This window comes from Channa argus, chromosome 20 (genome assembly GCF_033026475.1).
Source record: "Channa argus isolate prfri chromosome 20, Channa argus male v1.0, whole genome shotgun sequence".
Classification (NCBI taxonomy): Eukaryota; Metazoa; Chordata; class Actinopteri; order Anabantiformes; family Channidae; genus Channa; species Channa argus.
The window spans coordinates 7,129,121-7,146,944 of NC_090216.1; the positions used below are offsets into that span (position 1 = coordinate 7,129,121).

The 17,824-nt window shown below is 40.4% G+C and overlaps 2 protein-coding genes across 10 annotated transcripts in view; one reads left to right on the forward strand and one right to left on the reverse strand.

The window, feature by feature from the left end:
* Nucleotides 1-2,847, forward strand: part of LOC137105649 (C-terminal-binding protein 2) — a 90,062-nt gene extending 87,215 nt beyond the window's left edge. For 3 of the 4 annotated variants that reach the window (XM_067488141.1, XM_067488137.1, XM_067488139.1), the window contains one exon: nucleotides 1,002-2,847. In XM_067488141.1, coding sequence (XP_067344242.1) covers nucleotides 1,002-1,054 — 53 coding nt within the window. In that variant the 3' untranslated portion in view covers nucleotides 1,055-2,847. The remainder of the gene's footprint in view (nucleotides 1-1,001) is intronic. The other variant, XM_067488140.1, reaches the window with a different exon arrangement.
* zranb1a (zinc finger, RAN-binding domain containing 1a) lies at nucleotides 2,751-17,694 on the reverse strand. Of its 6 annotated transcripts, none has more exons than XM_067488133.1 (10): nucleotides 16,043-17,694; nucleotides 11,692-11,879; nucleotides 10,749-10,902; nucleotides 9,895-9,966; nucleotides 8,618-8,816; nucleotides 7,851-7,971; nucleotides 6,174-6,303; nucleotides 4,827-5,056; nucleotides 4,128-4,351; nucleotides 2,751-3,020 (listed from the first exon to the last, which is right to left on the reverse strand). In XM_067488133.1, the coding sequence occupies exons 1-9, from the start codon at nucleotides 16,872-16,874 to the stop codon at nucleotides 4,136-4,138; spliced, it is 2,142 nt and encodes a 713-aa protein (XP_067344234.1). In that variant the 5' UTR covers nucleotides 16,875-17,694; the 3' UTR covers nucleotides 2,751-3,020; nucleotides 4,128-4,135. The 6 variants fall into 6 exon arrangements, with proteins under 6 accessions (XP_067344234.1, XP_067344235.1, XP_067344232.1 ...); XM_067488134.1 differs by lacking the exon at nucleotides 2,751-3,020 and having other exon boundaries at nucleotides 3,372-4,351; nucleotides 16,043-16,896; nucleotides 17,500-17,694; XM_067488131.1 differs by lacking the exon at nucleotides 2,751-3,020 and having other exon boundaries at nucleotides 3,372-4,351; nucleotides 16,043-16,896; nucleotides 17,344-17,694.
* Nucleotides 17,695-17,824: the final 130 nt, after the last annotated feature.

A 17,824-nucleotide genomic window follows, 5' to 3' on the forward strand; every position in this document is an offset into this window, starting at 1 on the left:
AGTAACAGCCTTATTTGTTTTGCCGTTGTGGGACAACGGTCTAGAAGGTACATTCAGCAAGCTTTTCTTTTTATAACAGATTAGTAAAAAAAAATACAATAATGAGGCTGCAACTATTTCAAATATGGATTAATCTAATGATTAATTTGTCAGTGGTTGTTTAGTCTACAGTTATCTTGTTTTCCAACATTTTGTAAACGAATCAAAGGATCGATTTAAATCTACAAATGTTTTGTCCAAACTGGACAGACATGACACCATTAAGTTCACTTTCACTGACATTAGAAAAACTGAAAATGTTCACATTTGAGAAGTTGGTATAAGCAGTTTTCATTTTAAAAACTGTCATCAAATCTATTAACTTTTAGTTGTTAAGCTAATCAATAGCCAACTTGCAGTTAACATGTCATTTTGCAAGTTCATCTTCTGCTCTGGAACTGGTTTCCAGTAAGCAGACCAAATTGTTGGTACCCCTTCCATAAAATGAAGAGCATACAATTTTCAAATAACTTGAAACTGACAGAATTTAAAGGAATGTATATTAAGACTGATTTTGACCAGATTACAGGTGTGTGATGCAAATTACAGGACACGGTTTAAAATGTCACAATAACAAATCTGTTGGAATTATTTTCATTTGTTGTGGCAAATGTTGACTTGTTTTGTCAGTTTCAAGTTATTTCAGAGAAAATTCTAGGTTTCCTTTTTTTTTTTCTGTGGAAGGTGTCATCCAGGTCTGTTACTTTATTTATATACATTTCCACCTTAAACAGACAGTTACATTTAGTACGTAAAACCCAAAAAGTACTACCTAAGAGCAGGAACTCAATAGATCCTGAAGTGTCCTGTAACAAACCCTGTGATGGAAAAGAGCCGGTAGTATCACTAGATGTCAGGATTGTTCAGAGAATCCTGTTTTTTCAGTGTTGCGAATGCGGGCAAGTGATTGGGTGGGGGGGGTACTGTGTACGACACTAACCTCTGCCCTTCCCCTTTTCCAGATATCCGCCAGGTGTGGTTGGAGTGGCTCCAGGTGGCATCCCAGGGGCATTAGAGGGCATGGTACCAGGTGGGGTGCCCATCGCTCACACCCTGCCCTCGGGTACACACCCCTCCCAGGCCCCGTCGCCCAACCAGCCCTCCAAACATGGCGAGACCAGAGAGCACCTCACTGAGCAATAGCAGCAGAAGGGACGCAGACGGCAACATCTCGACCCGACCAGTCGACACTCAGAACCAACCAATCACAGAGCAACCAACCAACTGGGACCAAGAGACAGTGAAACACCACAAGCGGCTGCCTGATGAATCAGTCAGCAACATGGAACAAAAGACATGTTCCAGGGAATTTGTACTTTTAACATTTTAGTTTTTACTGTCTCTTTGGGTTCAGTACTGACTTTAATCTTTGATGTTTTTTTGGGTTTGTATTTCTTCGGGACATGCCTATGATTGTGGACACAGAGTCCAGTGTTTTTAGCGTTTCGGGATAACCCAATGGGACTCTAACCCACCCCCCCCCCCCCCCCACCCCCACCCCCACCCCCCCCCCCCCCACCCCCACCCCCACCCCCCCTTACACCTCAGAGCTCGTGGGCAACGTAGACCCACATCAACACAACAATGGGAGAACAAGAAGAAAGAAAAAAAAAAAAACAACAAAAAAACGTTGGCATCTTGTGCTACTGGACCTTTTCTCGCCCTGAACCACCACCCATCCCCACCTCCAACTCTCCTTATGTAACTAATGTGTGTTGTTTAGGCCCCTTCTCATGCCTCAGAAGAGAATTATTTCTTTTTTCTTTCAATCTTCAGTGTGAATGCGTAAAAATTGATTGACATATATATTTATCATTCATTAAGTAAGAGGAAATGATTGCTCATCAGTTAGTTATCTAGAGTGGGTTTTAACCCTTTCCTGGCAATAATTTACATGACAGCTGCAGTTACATGGTTTTACCACGCAAGGGCACTTCTACACAGTGTGAGAGATTCCTTCTCCACCTGTGACCATTAAGATCTGAGGTTGGTCCAAAACTTGAGGGTTTTCTCCCCCCAGAGCTGTTAGCGGTAAACACTAAATACATTTACATGAAACATTTGATTGTAGCTGAAGATTATATGAAGTTAGAGGGAGCTGCCAGCTAAGATTTTTATTCTTTTAGTTATTAAGAGCCAGTGATGTGTGGCGTGACTGTGAGCTGTCTCATAAATAAAGAAGTTTGTGTGACTGCATGTGATTTTTTTATTTTTTTGTGTGTGTGCTGATAGATTTTGTCTTAGTGGCAGCAGCGATAGTGACTCCGCGCCTTCTTTGAGCACAGTTCACACTCCAAAGACAGGAAAGGGTTAAAGCAACATCATTTCTTAATGACTCAGGAAAAACACTTTTGCAGATATTGTTTATTCCCAGAATTTCTGTCTTTGAGGAAAACCAAGATAAGATTAATCTGGTTTGTCTGGATATTTTATCTCTTCCCTCATCCTCTCTAATGTGGTATTTTTATATACAAGGCACATCCCACGTTTTTGGTGTTAAAACAGTTTTGAAGAGTCCTGTTAGATTTGTATTTCCTAGTTAAATGTTCCTATAACCATAGTCCAATGTGATCCACCCTCAATCTTCAACCCTTCTTAGATTTTCTTTGTTCTATTGAAGGCCAGGTTCTTTGGGGCATCTTATACTCTGTAAGAGCAATAGCAGAAACTCTAGTGTCCCAACAATAGCAGAAGAGGCAGCCAGCAGTATGTTTTTGTTTTTAGTGTGAGTATATTTGTATTTGTTTCTTGTACAAGGTGAACATTTAGCATTCAGTGCAGTTCAAATAAAAAAAGATTTGATTCTGAGGAGCGGTCTGTACCCACTGCATGATTTGATATTTTATGTGCCGTTATCATTGCAGTACGTTTATAATCTGATGAGATACCTTCTTTTACTGCAATCTTGGATAATTTGTGTCCTCCTCATTGTTTCGTCCTTTGTCACAGGGGGGCGCCAGAATAGCAAAAAGTCTTCGTGACTAAATAAAATGCAGCAAATAGGAGTGTAATTAGCCATGAAAATAAGCCAAATTCAAGACAAAAAGCTATGCCAAAACAAGCTCTAAGAGGCAAAGTTATTAAGACTGATTACATTAACGGATACAAACAGATGAAAAGCAAATTTGAACTATTCACAGAAAGAGCACTGACTGTGTGCTTCTCAGTGGAATCAAATTTTAAGATGCTTCCCATCCACCATCACAAAATGTGTAATCTCAACTATGGAAAGAAGAAAAGGTCAAACTACTTAAATTTGAAATCTGTGGTTATGCTAATCCTAACAATACAATAGGACATTTGCAAAAAAATGCACAAGGCTACAAAAAAGATGCAAGTGAGTCAAATTTAATATTAATGCACTCTATAGAAAGAGGCAGAGTGTTTGGTTTTCTCTTTTCCCCACCAGCATCAACACCACCCACTCTAAAATGAGCATGAGCTACTAAATCACACGTAAAAATGTCAGTAAACTTGTATGCCATAGTTCCCCTCCCCTCACAGAATGTAGGTATTATCTGTGCAAAATAAAATACTTCAAGACTGAATGGATCAAACAGAACACAGGTAAAACGGGGCAAAACAAAGAAGTATCACCTACATGTGATAATTCTTCTAAACAAATAAATAAAGTCAACATCAGAAGGGGTTTGCAAAGGGATCAGCAATCGGGAAAATAGGGGCTTTTTAAACCTTAACACACAAGGATTAGCATTTTCTTTCAGGCAATTCTGTAAATGAAATGTCTCATCTAGTGCAGTGTTGGGATTTTCTTAAATAAAGTATATTTTCCTCTATGTCCTATTTCTCTCAGGTTGAGATAATTACTTTGATAACAAGGAGAAATCTCATTACAGAGGCAAACTAAATGGACTTTATGTGCTTTCATAGGAGCAGTAATCAGGGTTCTGTTTCTTGCTGCTGGTATAATTTTTTTTTCTATTACAGAAGAGTTCACAGAACACATGCATTATTACAAGTTAAAGTCTTACATTTTGGAGAAAGAAAAATAGAAATGTAAATAGCAAGATGCTCTCCCAGAGCCAACAGTGTCCAGTCTCAAGTTACAAGCGCTCTTTCTTCTTTACCTTCCCTCTCATTCATCTTCATCTTCTTCTTCCTCGCCGTCAGAGAGAGAGGCACAGGGGCGGATCTGGCGGTATTTGTCCAACCACTTCTCTACCATCTGGGTGACCAGGGGGTGGTTTCGGCGTCGACAGCTCTTCTGCATGGCTGCCAGCATCCCTCCTTCTGTCACACAGCAGTCCAGCCATTCCCTTAGCAGCTTCTCCTGCTGCTCCTCGTTGCCCATCTGAGTCGAAGACAAACATGCCGTTAAGGGACAAATTGGGGCATTTTGAAGGCACAAAGATACTGGTTATTACAATCATGCACCATAAACTAAAACATGCAGTCTGTATTTTGTATCCAATTAGTTGGAACATGACAGCATAAGATGACCGTGTTTGTTCTCTCTACTTTGGTTATTTTCACGTGGATTATATGTCTCAAGGTTTGTTTCCTGCAACACAAACACACTGAAAAGTGTGAATACTTACAACTATTTTACAATGCACAAGGTAAGTTAGGGAAATTTTCAGTTTGTTTTGTAAAACAAGGGTGAGAATGTAAATACCTTGGCATTCATGTCTAAATTAACAGGTTTGCTCACTGCAAATGTTATTTTAGGTCTAATTTGATTGAGCTTTTATTAAACTCACAAACAGAAATTCCCCCAAAATAGCAGCTGACATAAGTAGAGGGAAAAAAAGCCTACATGGCCGTACCTCTTGTGCAGACAGGAAATGAATGTGCAGCAGCTTCCTCTCACTGTCAACCAGTGGTAAGAAAGTGACCGTGACATCATCGTCAGTATTGAGGTTTGCCCCTGCGCCTCGATTGTCATAGCCATCGTTTTCCATGGCCACTAGGGCCGAGAAGTGGCCACGTGTATAGCCCAGGGCAATGGGGCTTTTCCAGCAGAAGCTCTGCTCCCATAACAGAGGCAGGTACACACCTGAACACACATGAAAACACACACACAGACACAGCGATTCAAACCAGATGGAAATTACTTTGCACCGTGACATTGCAGCCACCTGGGAACAAAAGGCCCTGCAGCTGTACACTTAAATTAAAGTGTGCGTGAATGTCAGTTGGAGCCAAGCGCCATCTCAAATCTGACCTGACATCAGAAGTGCCTGTGTTGCAGCTGACTGGGAACAACTGGGCCATTGTGTGCAGAGGGCAGTGCTGTAATGCAGCCTGGTGCCTCCCTCACCACTTCCTACTCCAAACACACACGGCTTCTCAGTGAACTTAACTATGGCTCCAGTTCCACAACTATTGCAGTTATGTTCTTTGGTTGTGGTGAACTGCTAAAATGCACACAGCTTTGAAAGGATGTGCACAGAGTAATGTTTTATCTAAACTGAAAGGCAGTTTTACAGACTGATTGCAGTAAAGATTACGTTTCCTAGTGGTCTCTCTCTCTTTTTTATTTTTTTTTAATATATATATATATATATATATATATATATATATATATATATATATATATATATATATATATATATATATATATATATATATATATATATATATATATATATATATATATATATATATATATATATATATATATATATATATATATATATAGTTGAATTGAAGGTTTTTACAGTACACGCAACTCCTGCTCGTTTCTGCAGAGGTTACATAAAGTTCACAAGGACTTTATTATGTGTCCTGCATGTAGATGTATACACACAGTGTAGAACTCAAAAGCCATAGTAATTACAACATCTATGGTTTAAAGAAACACTACACCTAGTTAACCCAAGAAACCTTTAAGGATGAGTTCATGCAAAATTACTACAACAACAAAAAAAAAGCCTCTTAGGCCCATTTTGAGATATGTGCATTCACCCCTAAAAAAAATGAGGTCTCTGGAAATTCTTGCATAGACTATTAAGGGTCTAAAAATGACCCGCATAGAAAATCTGCACAGCTGAACACACAGTCCTTTTGTAATCTGGGTGAACTCAAGCTTGAAGGTAAAAGCCAACTATATCACTTAATTTTTACACGAATTAGTATTTCAAACTCACAGGTTTAACCAAATACTTGCTCACCTTGAAAACGAGTGTATCCTAACGTTTCCCCACGGAAACTTTTGTAGTATTTCACTCCGTAGACTATGATTGGTCTGCGAAGAATGTGTGCAAGAACAAAAATGTGGGTTTGCTCCAGGCTGGCCCCGGGCTGAGGGTGGGGGGGAGAAAAAAGTTAATACATCATACAGTCGTTGGAATCACATACACTACCCCACTAAAAATAGTGAAGAGGGCTGAAAGTGCCAAGCACTGTGATAATATTGCAAGACAGCCTGCTCACTGTGAACCTTGGAACGAAGCAGCTCTGAGTCCAACACACTCACTTCCTCCCTCCCTCCCTCCCTCCCTCCCCCCTTATCATTCGGGTCTACTATCTGAATAAGCAAAAAGCTGATTACGTAACTGCTTTCAAATATAATACAGATACAATGACAGTAATGTTTAATGTGGGGCTTCAAAGTCCCCCACACTTTAGTGAGGGGATGCTTTAAGGCCAATTCTATCCTTAGGATTTCATCTCTCCATCACTGTCAAAGCCTCAGACGATGTTATCACATGGGAGCTTTTGCTGTGTTTGTTTAAACTGTCAGCGGAGTGGCTCTCTGAACTAAATACATGTAATCCCAAGGTCACATGTTGGGAAGGAGTGCTGCTTCAGCAGGCGTGTCAGCCGAGCAGATGAGATGTCTGTCGAGCAACAATCATAGGGAGGGGATTTATATTAACTGCTTATGTCCTCACTGCCATTCATACAAGATCCACTTTCATTGAAGCACCCAAACCTTCCAACCAGGTCTTTCATTTAGTTTGTGTTAAATAACAACATGCAAATGAGTAGTTTGCATGTTTGCACAGTTTCTGTTGGAATGCATATTTCACTCTTACATTTCAAATAGGTTTCTTTCTTTTAGTGCTTTTATATTTCCTAAATATTTGTTGTCGTTTTTTTCAAAACTGCTGCTGAGTGCAGCACTGTGTACACATGACCCAAGACTGACTGCAGCTGGATCTCTGTGCATTTAATGCCATTTTTATGGCCGTCATTAAAAAGTTGATATTGGAAGTTGCAATGGAAAGGCATCAAAACTTAAAACACTACCTTAGCTAATGTAAATTGGTAACCTGGGAGGTTTTTAAAAATTACATGTGAAGCTATAAATCGATGGTTTGGAAACAGGTTCCCGTTTATTTTACATCTCCTGCTCTACTGGCACACACATATGAAGATGCACAAACATACAATATATCCCTGCTCGTTGCAGCCAACAGTAATGTAAATGTGTAATGCATGGCAGTCAAAGCTATTCCACTTAGAGTGACCAATGCAGACAATGATAATTTAGAAAATATGGGGAAATACTTAATGAAAGCTTCAGGAGAAAGACAATTCGTTGACCATGTGCACTGAACTTAAAACATTTAGACTGTGTATGTTTACAAAGACTGCTGTAATACACAAGGAAGATGTTGTTCTTGAACCTGTACACTGTGCATTCATCCAAAAAACAACAAGGATGAAAGTATATGTTTTATTCCTTTAGTCCAACATGTGTAAAAATGAGAGGACCTGCTTGCATTTCTAAATGTATAACATAAGACATTTATGAGATGCTCAAAGACACTACACGCAGCTATTTTCTGATCTTTTATTTATAAGGAAGGAAGTGAGTAAAGCTGAAGGAACCTCATCATTACCTGGCTGGCCAAGGACAGGATAAATGCCCAGTCCTCCTGCCACTGTTCTTCTCTCAGGGAGAAATGCAACCCAAAGCTTTGGGAGTACCATGATTCCCACTCCTTCCACCGTGTGTAAAACCTAAGTAATAAACAACAACAACACGACCACACAGGTTATAGGTGTTCAAGTGGATAGTTTACATTCATATGGTAGTGTAATTAATATGCTCCCCACTTTATTTATCCTCCTACACTGTAGTTCAACAACCAGATTTTTTTGAAGACCTTTGAAATATTGAAGTTTGATGACTGAAGTTAAAAACTTGCCGGGTTGGAAAACTGAGTCTGGTAGAAACTGGTAGTAATGAACAAAAAAACCAAACATTTTTAATATGTATTGCAATAGTGGATAACATTACTTATCTCCTGCCTTTACTACCTCCTGAACCTGACTGTGTTAGGCAACTGTGTAAATATCCTGAGGAAATGATTCTTGTACTGAGCCTTTAAGTCCATTGATCTAACACTTAACCGCCAACAAGGACATGAGTGCATTGATTACACATTGGCTGCAGAGATATACCATTACTAAGGGCATGTGGTTAAAACTATAAACATTTTGATGTCCAAAGTATGCATCTTTGAACATGGCTATGACTTTAATACATTCAAAAAACTAAATTTATTTGTACCAGCTTTGTTTTATATCTTTGGAGAGATTTTGTATAACATTTCAAATACAAGTTTCCAGGATTTAAGTCATGGTCTAGCTCTGGATGTCTCACCAGTGGGAGCAATCATGCAGGCTGTCATGAAGAGTCTTGCGGAGGACAGAGTCCTTGTCATAGATGCCCCAAGTGGCCTGTAGAACAGAGTCCAGCAGACAGTCTCCTGCTGTGCGGTTCCACAGAGCGTACAGGCGACTGTCTAGCCGTGTGCCCAGCTCCAGAGACCAGTTGATGACGGGGGACTCCTCTTCAAGCTCTATAAACAGACAGCGAGAAGACAAAATGCAAAAGGGAGTGGGAGGGAAACCAATTAACTCCATTAATCTTAATATTAAGAGGAGAAAAGTTAAATCAAAAATTTAGGCTGTGTATCCAACTATGATACTATTTTGGCACAGACCAAACTGCTTCAATACAGGACTTAGGGAAAAAAAAAAAAAACCTGTGTCAACACCAAATAAGTTTAATACCCAAGCAGGGCCCAGGAGTATGAGTTTCACATCTGCAATTAATAATTAGAGCATGTAAATGTAAGAAACTGTTTGATTGTGCAGATGTGACTCCAGGTAGGAATGCCAAGTTAGGGGGTCTGAAAATACAGTCATGGCGTTAATGATGTGGTCTGTAGCCTCTGTGGCTGTTTGGCCGAGGGTGGGGCTGATCTCCACACAGATCTTGAGAGCTGGATGACTAGTGATGGTGCACAAGTGGTGAGCTGCAGTGGAGAGATGGAGCCCAGCTGAGGTGAAACACTACACTTCTATACTTGGCCAATATAAGCTCAGTGAATAAGACCTGTGAATAACACCTGTTAAAAAGCATACGCATGCAGAGAAGCGATAATTTTCCGTTTTCCCCGCAACCTCATGTGCATGTGTTCAGAAGCTTGTTCATAGAGATTTTACATTTAAAGTATTTACCAAGGCTGTGATTTTGCTGTAGTAGAAATGAATTAATTTTCACTCGAGTGTCAGTTAATTAGGTACAGTTATCAGTCAAAGCAGTAAATCCTCCTTTATGAAGGTGGAAAAAATGCCACGTTGGTGGCAAGATAAACCGGAGTTGTTCAGGCATTGATATTGGAAGTCAAGCCATTTATACTAGTAATGAATATTTTTTAAATGATAAGCAGCCAAAGGAAATGGTGTATTGGTTCACAAAGAGCACACAAGCAGTATTGGGTTATAGACAGGAATCCCTTCCACAGTACTGCCAGACTATTAGCGATAGCTATGTAAAACCCAGCTCGACTGATATAAGTGACGGGACATCAATAAATGTGAACTGAGGGAAAGTGCAAATACCAGATCCACACATGTATAAATATTGGGTACCTTTTTGTACATCTCGGTCCAACACTTCGTCAAACAGCTTCTCTTGGACAGCAGGTGGCAAGTCCTCTATATCTACCAAGACACATGAGAAAAATATTACTCGTTTCAATATAAGCTAATGGCACAGTGCACAGAGGAAAACAGATACACTACAGAGGGTATGTTCTTTGCCATTCCATTCACTGGCTGACATTTTGTCAATGGCACACTGTAAACACAAGCTCTGCACAGCATGTTGTGTGTATGTGAGTATTGAACTGTGCACACACAAAGCCAGAACACTGGTGGCTATTCTTTGCCTCAATAGTGAATTGTGCTGGTTTTGTCTGAAAGAGAGAGACAGAAATGGGGAGATTGCCCTGCAGCTGGCCTTAGGCCAAATTCATACAGCAAAGAAATACTTGGCATTAACACATGTTAAAACATTTTTTTATCTAACGGTAAGGCCCGTATACTCTTTTATCCCAGCAGCACTGCCAGCTCTAAATCCGAATACAACTACTAGTTCTGAAAAGCAAAGTGGACATCATTACAGTAAGAACATTAAGCTATATGAACAGGAGCTGCTGGCTCTCTGAGCAATGCTGTACAACAAAGCCCTCCCTTCAAATCCCCTCAGAGGGGGAAAAGATTCAAGATTGCACACTTAAAAGTTGCCCCTAAAATAATTTGTTAGTTTTTTTTTTACAAATGAGTAGATGCTTTGTTGGAGACTATAGGAAAATGATTTTTTTTCCTTACAGCACAGGCAACCAAAACTACTATAATAAAGGCATAAATAATAAGATGTAGTAGAGAAAACAATAAGAAGCCCAATCAGTGAAGTGACGTGATCATCAAGATGTTGTAGATACCTGCAGGCAAGGTAAAGGTGACCAGATCAGTGAGGAAGTAACAGGCAAAGTCTCCCTTGCGTTGATGTAGTGAAGCTGCAATCTCCCTCCGGATCTGCTCTGTCAGCTCAGGACACACCATGGAGGGGATGCACTTGGCTGCCTGCTGATTCACCTATAAGGATATACAAGTTAGTAATAAACACCCCTATATGGCAAAGGACATAATAAAACCATAAAATTCATTAAATATGATTATTTATGACATTTGAACAGTATGGGTGAATACCCTCTTAGATTTGAGTAATTTTGGGTTTTGAAGGAAAATTCTCATTCATTTATGGCTATAGTGTGTAAATAAAATTGGCTTGACTAGGATGTCACTTCCTATTAACGCCATACAGAGTAAAGAGGCCATCTTTCTTTTTCCACATCAGTGACGCCATTTACAGAGTAGCCCTGTGCCATTCCTAATCATTGCTTGTCCTCCTTGCTACATCATCATTGTGGCATCACATCCATTAGGAACCACTGACAGAACTGTAGCCAGGCTAATCCTCCACCTAATCCCCAATGCGCACTGCTGCTGTGATTATAGGCATTACAGGCATCTGCTACTGTATGTATTGTCTACTACCAAAAGAAACAATGACAGACTGATGTAGTTGACTATGAGGAGTTCAGAAGAGTATCTATATGCCAAGAACATATAGCATTTTGTTGTTGTCAGATATTGTACAATTAAACTCGAACTTACTGATTGTTGTTTATAACATGGTATTATCTTAGGAAAATGTACTTTGCTGTTTGGTGGATTAATGTGCAGAAAATTGTTCAATCCGCAGACAATCTGTTAAACCCCCAGTATATTCTTAGGTCCACGTTTGCAGAAAGTCAGCGAAGACAGTACAGCTTTATGTGCAGTGGGGTGCTTAGGAGAAACAGAATTTTGAAGCACACTCACCTCTGTTAGCAGGATAGCTAGCATGTCCTGCCTCTGGAAGCGAATAGCCAGATGGACCAGGGTGAAGCCTACGTCAAATGACGAGGACCGGTTGAGGAGATGTACCTCGTTAGCAGTGAGCTGCCGGGCAATGTCACCTCCTGAAGACTTATAGGCCTCCACTGCTGCCAAGTCCCCTTCCACCACGCCTGCAGCAGAGCGAGAAAGGGGGAGGTCATGGAAGGAAGGCCAGAAAATGGGAAACAAATGTTTGCACTGTAATGCAAAAATGGATCACTGACTCTCGGTTTACTGGTGCAGTTTCTTTTCCAGGAATTCGTGTACTAGATAGGTTTACCTTAGTTGGTGGGTCAACTGTAAATGAACCTGATATGCCAAATATGAGTATTTCCTATTCAAACACATCCGCTGGAAAATATGTTAAAGACATGGGAATCGTTCTAAAACAGGCCAATGCTTTGTAAATGGTGACTTTTGGAGCAGCTCCAACCCCATCTACTTGCTTGTAACTGAAGCAAGATGTAGCAGACTAGCTTGCCATGTTCACTGTTAGAACTACAGAAATATCCATTAAGCTGTGCCAACACATCATACTGTTCCTAGTCCATTTATACATTATCTTTAACCACTTATCCAGTTCAGGGTCGGGGGGGGGCTGGAGCCTATCCCAGCTGTAATTGGGCAAGAGGCTCGGTACAGTATACAATAGTCACCAGTCCATCTGCACCACCCCTCCACCACCAACAGTGTAGCTGCTTCTTAATCTAAAATTAAATATTAATATACAATATATATAATAACTTAATAATAAATATATAATAACTTAATAATATATAATAACTAATATTAAAGTCAGGGAGAAATTGAATCACAAATAATATGTAATAAATTCAACAAGAGCAAATTAGTTACATAAAATAAATAAATTCAGAGCAGTGTTCTCGTGATCAGTCCACATTTCAGACCTCTAGATGTAGCCACTAGTTAATCCAGTGTGAGAACAGTCATCATGCTGTCAAGCTACTGCAGAACAGCTTCTTATGCAGAGCCATCAGAGAGCACACTCAGACACAGCACAATGTGTTCAAATTAGTAGCAAAGTGAACACTGTGGCCATGGCTAAATATATACAGACTGCCTTATGTGAGGATATTATCTCTTTACTGTACAGCACATTACAGTCCACAGAACCTGGACTGTAATGTGCCATTACAGTCCTTTTAGAAGAAGAACCACCTTTATTGTCATTGAACACTTATTTACATATTGCGTTACAATGAAATTCTTTCTCTGCATTTAACCCTTCAGAAGTGGGTAGCCACGAGGTGGTGCCCGGGGAGCTAGTGCTGAGTGTCTCTCTCAGGGACACACCTGGTGGGTAGGCTGGGATTTGATCCTGCTACTCTACCCATTGAGCATCCAGGCCACTACATGCTGAGCGATATTTCACAAACAGGTCCATAAATAGATGCCCAATAAATTCGGATGCCCTTAGCAACTACATACCAGAAACAACCAAAAAGTAGAGATATGGTTGACTTGTCTTGCAATTGTATGACTATAGTTCTTACAATGTAAACAAAAAAAAGAAAATAAAAAGGTTATTCTGTAGTAGATTTACTTTGATATATGGCAAAACTGTCTTTCTGCATCACCCAGGTTCTAAGCTTCACAGTCACATAATCTTGTAAGATACCTTGTTAAACTTGGAAATTAATTTTCCCCTGCACAAGTGGTTCAACTCCAGAAGCAGCCCTAAATCATAATGGTCACTCCATCTGATTCACTGTTGGGATGAGGCTTTTATTTTGGAACACGGTTCCCTTTTGATGCCATACATAGTGGTGCATGTTCTTCTTAACAATTCTGTTGACCTGTCCACAAGACATTTTCCCAGTAGCATTGTAGAGTGCCATGGTAGTCTTTGGCAAACTTTGGGTGGCAGCATGTTCCTGTTGGTGAGCAATAGCTTCCTTCGTACTATCCTCCCATAGATACCATCCCTGTTCAATGTTTAGCACATAGTAAATCATGTACAGAGATCTTATCAAACTTCAAAGACCCCTAAAGTGTTTAACTTTTTAAGCATTCTGCCTCATAACTATTCATAGTCAACATAACGTCTTTCACATTGACTGAAGTTGTTTCAAACACGTAACAGGAAATTGTGCAAGTTAGAAGCGTTCTCATAGAAGAAACTATTTGATTTCACTGAGGGGTCAGCGCAAACAGGAGACACAACATGAAAGAAACGGTATGCTACAGGGTAACACTACGTTGTAAAGTGGTGTTAGAGTGGCCTTTCTTAATCTTTCACAGTGTTAATTTTTTTGGTTAGTGCTTTATTTTTATTTTATTTAGTGGTTGTACATGTAAGCTGTGGTAGCCGTTTAAGAACTGCATCTGCATTCTTTAGTAAATGCATTTATCATTTGATAAATGCCACATTGATATAACTATTAGGAAAAGTATGCAATGTGTACTTTACAGTAATAAATAGTTTAGAGCCATTATATCAAGAATAACCAAAAACAAACAAACAAAGCGTCGAACAAACACCAAAACAGATCTGCAATATGCTACAGGCCAACAAGTCGTAAATCAAGACTGCAGCAGCCTACTGTTTTTTAGCTTCTCAGATCAAAAAACAGATTACAAAAGTGGAGGAAGAAGCAAGATCATTTCTAGTGCTTGAAGGCTATCAAACAGAGGCCGCCCACTGTGATTGTCAACAATAGCTAACTGTACACAACATAAGGAGCAACATCAAAGTATAAACCCAAATCTTTACACAAATTAGCATTATGTGCACCTGCAAAACTTGCCTGTTACAATCTTTTAGTGAAACAAAAGAGAAACATTTGCATTTCCTTTTGCAGGAAAGCATAATCAAAGGGATTGTGATTTTGGCCCAAATGCAGAGAGCTCTGAAATGATCTTTTTTTTTTTTTTTTTTGCAGAAACTGGAGGAAACTGTGAGAGCAAGTTGTGAGACCTGAGGAAGTGCTCTACTTGGCCAAAATGTGCTGCTCAACTCTGGCACTTCCTCCGGTGACAAACAATTTGAACTGTAGTTCATGCATCATAACTGAAACAAGTCACCTGACACGGTATAAATAAGGCAGTTAAGGACATGTCAGAAGATACATGTAGGACAGGGGTAAAAAAACAACAACACTCTCACTGCAACTCAATGCTTCTATTTCTCAACAACAAGCCGGACAAGGCAGTCAGGAGAGGTCAGGAGGATGTCAATCATGTGCTGTTGTTTTTTTGCTGTTTCTGTTGACTGGTGTTCATGTCTTGTCAGGGCTATTTTTGCCTCATGGGTGCCGCTGCTCAGCACATAAGCACCACTGTTTATAGGGTGTGTTGGCTGTGAGCCAGCGGAGTCTCTGATCCATGCGCTCCAGTCTCACTGCGGTGCCCAGACGATCCATTCATTCCCACCGGCTGGGAGGCAATCTCACCCTCTCAGTTTCTCAAAGACTCTCTCAGAGGCAGCTGATGGATTCAGTGATGGGTTTGATCAAATTCCCACTAGCCATTTAGCTGAACATATTTATGCTTTGTGTTGCCATTCTGCATCATTTATGCTATATAGACAATATGCATCTTACTACAGTGGAGTTTCCATCTCAAAACACTAGCTTGTGAAATTAAACCATTCTGACCGGGCTCGCCGTGCCAATGCTTTGAATAATTCTTGTTGTAATCAAATATTTGGAGTCTAAACAATGAGACACGTTGTCATTCATTAATAAATCAGATTGGATCAGATTACTATGCAACCGTGGACTGTGCAGGGTGAGGCCCCATCTGCACCGTAATAAAATAGAACTGAGCGGAAACTAAATGTTTTGTCATGGGAACAAAAACAATCAAACTGATGACTGGACCACCACAGTCTGTCATTACTTATCATGACATCATGGGAGTAAACATAAAGCTGGAGAATAGGAGTAAACATAAAACATAAAGAAGCTACAATAAAACATGCAAGAGCAGAGCAAATCATTTGACTATTTGTCATCAGAACAATGGAATGGACAGGTCAAGCAACATTATTGTTTTTGTTTATTTACTCTACTTTCATAATAGAATACTTACTGATAGACAATCTAATCTGGAAAACCCCAAACTATCAAAAAATGATGAAATCACAAGATGATATTTTAACTTGCTTGTTTTGTCTAATCTCAAAATATCTTTAACAGATTCTCACATATGAGAAGAACTTTTGGCTGCTGGTTACAAATTACTCATTTAAAAAAAAAAAAAAAAAAAAAACTTTTGCTGATTAACTAAATTGTGTCATCTGTTCGAATTTAAAAAAACAACAATAACTTACCAGCACATGCATTGAGGAACAGCCAGTCAGTTTTTCTCATTCTGTTTCTGATCTGCTTCAGCTTCTTAAAGTCTACCTCTTGCTCCTCTTTACTGCTCATGGCTCCAGCTGCAAGTTCTATCCTCTGGAAGTCCATTGTGACATTGTCTACCTTCTTAGGAATAGGAGGTGACCGCCTTTGGCTTTGACTTCCACTGCAACTCCCCCTCCACCGAGCCCTGTCCTGCTCATTGATCATGGGTGATGGCTCTGCACATTCAGCCAACTCTATGGTTTCAAGGTTATTGGGCTTGGGGTGGTCACACACCACACACTTTGTAGTTTTGGGCCAGTTCTGGTAAGTGCATGTTGAGCATGTCCAGTGCTGATGATGAGTGTGGAGTCTGTTTCTATCATTGTACTCCTCACAGGTGTCCACAGGGGAGTGCAGAGCAGGACGCCAGCCAGCATTGGACCCTGAAGTGTGGGGGGAATCAGTGAGGCCACTGGTCCTCGGGCGTTGACACAGACATTGTGTGCAACGAATGGCCCGAGGCCAATTCAGGTAGGTGCACATCTGGCAAGACCATTTATTAGAAATCTCACTCATGCTGGTTGACCTAACTCTAGGCCTAGCACTGGAATCAGGGCAGATGAGGAGGCTGCTGCCACTCTCAGTTCTGGGAGGACCCCACTCTAAGTTGGGGTCCAGATCAGGGCTATTCTTGTAAGGTTCCTCTGTGATGATGGGACCCCTCGATCTCTGTGCACGGCACATAGTGCACTTGATTGCCGAGGGCCAGTTTTCAAAGGTGCAGTAATCACAGGCCCATTTTATCTTCTGGTCCGTCATTGTAACTCACTTTGCTGGTAAACTGTGGTGAGAAACCCAGGCGTAAACAAAAGCTTTACGAACCATCTAAAGTAGACAAAAGTGACACACTAGTGTTGCGTTTTACATTGGGTTAACAGTAAATTAAATTACGGAGTATGTGTTCCACTAACGTTAGTTTGTAAACTAGCGCACATCTGGTCGGGCATCTTTGAGTACACTGGCAGCATGAGATCGTAGTTTAATTAAAAGGCTTAATTTGCCGGTGTCCCCGTCGGTGTTCATTATCAAATGGTGGCTTGATCATGTTACTATGTAGTAACATTTCAATCTGTAGCTAGTGGTCGCTTGCTAGCTCGCATGCTAACATCCTAGCATATATCCCCGCACTGACTTTCAACACTTATGGAATTTTTCCATGAAAACATATCCTCATGGAACATTTCATTATCCGGAATACTTGAAGATAACGTAAATGTCAGACTCTTACCGTTTCGCGACTGTGCTCGTTTCTTAAGTGCTGTCGAAAACCACAACAAACCCTTCTTGTCCAGTACCCCCTCCTCCTCCTCCTCCTCCTCCTCCTGCTCTATCAAACCTTCCCTTTCCGATTTATTTCGACTCCTTACGTCTCTCACATGTTTACCTTCACGGGCACATTAACCTCTCGCTGAATAAACCACACCTTGGCAAAGCCCCCGTACTCTTCGAATCATGGTATAAAGCTGCGACACTCCATGGCTTACATTGCCTCCCTGTTGTTTAATGGCGGCGACAGCGACACAAACGAGAAGCAGAGCCAAAATAAACGCTAGCTTGCCTTCGTCACCAATCATCTGGCTCAGCGCTCAATGCGATTGGATGGAAGGAAAGTTCTGTGATGCCTTCACAATATACGGGAAATGTTACTTATACAACGAACGACATGCATGAGACGTTTTTAAAAATGGGACATTTGAAATTCAGTCACA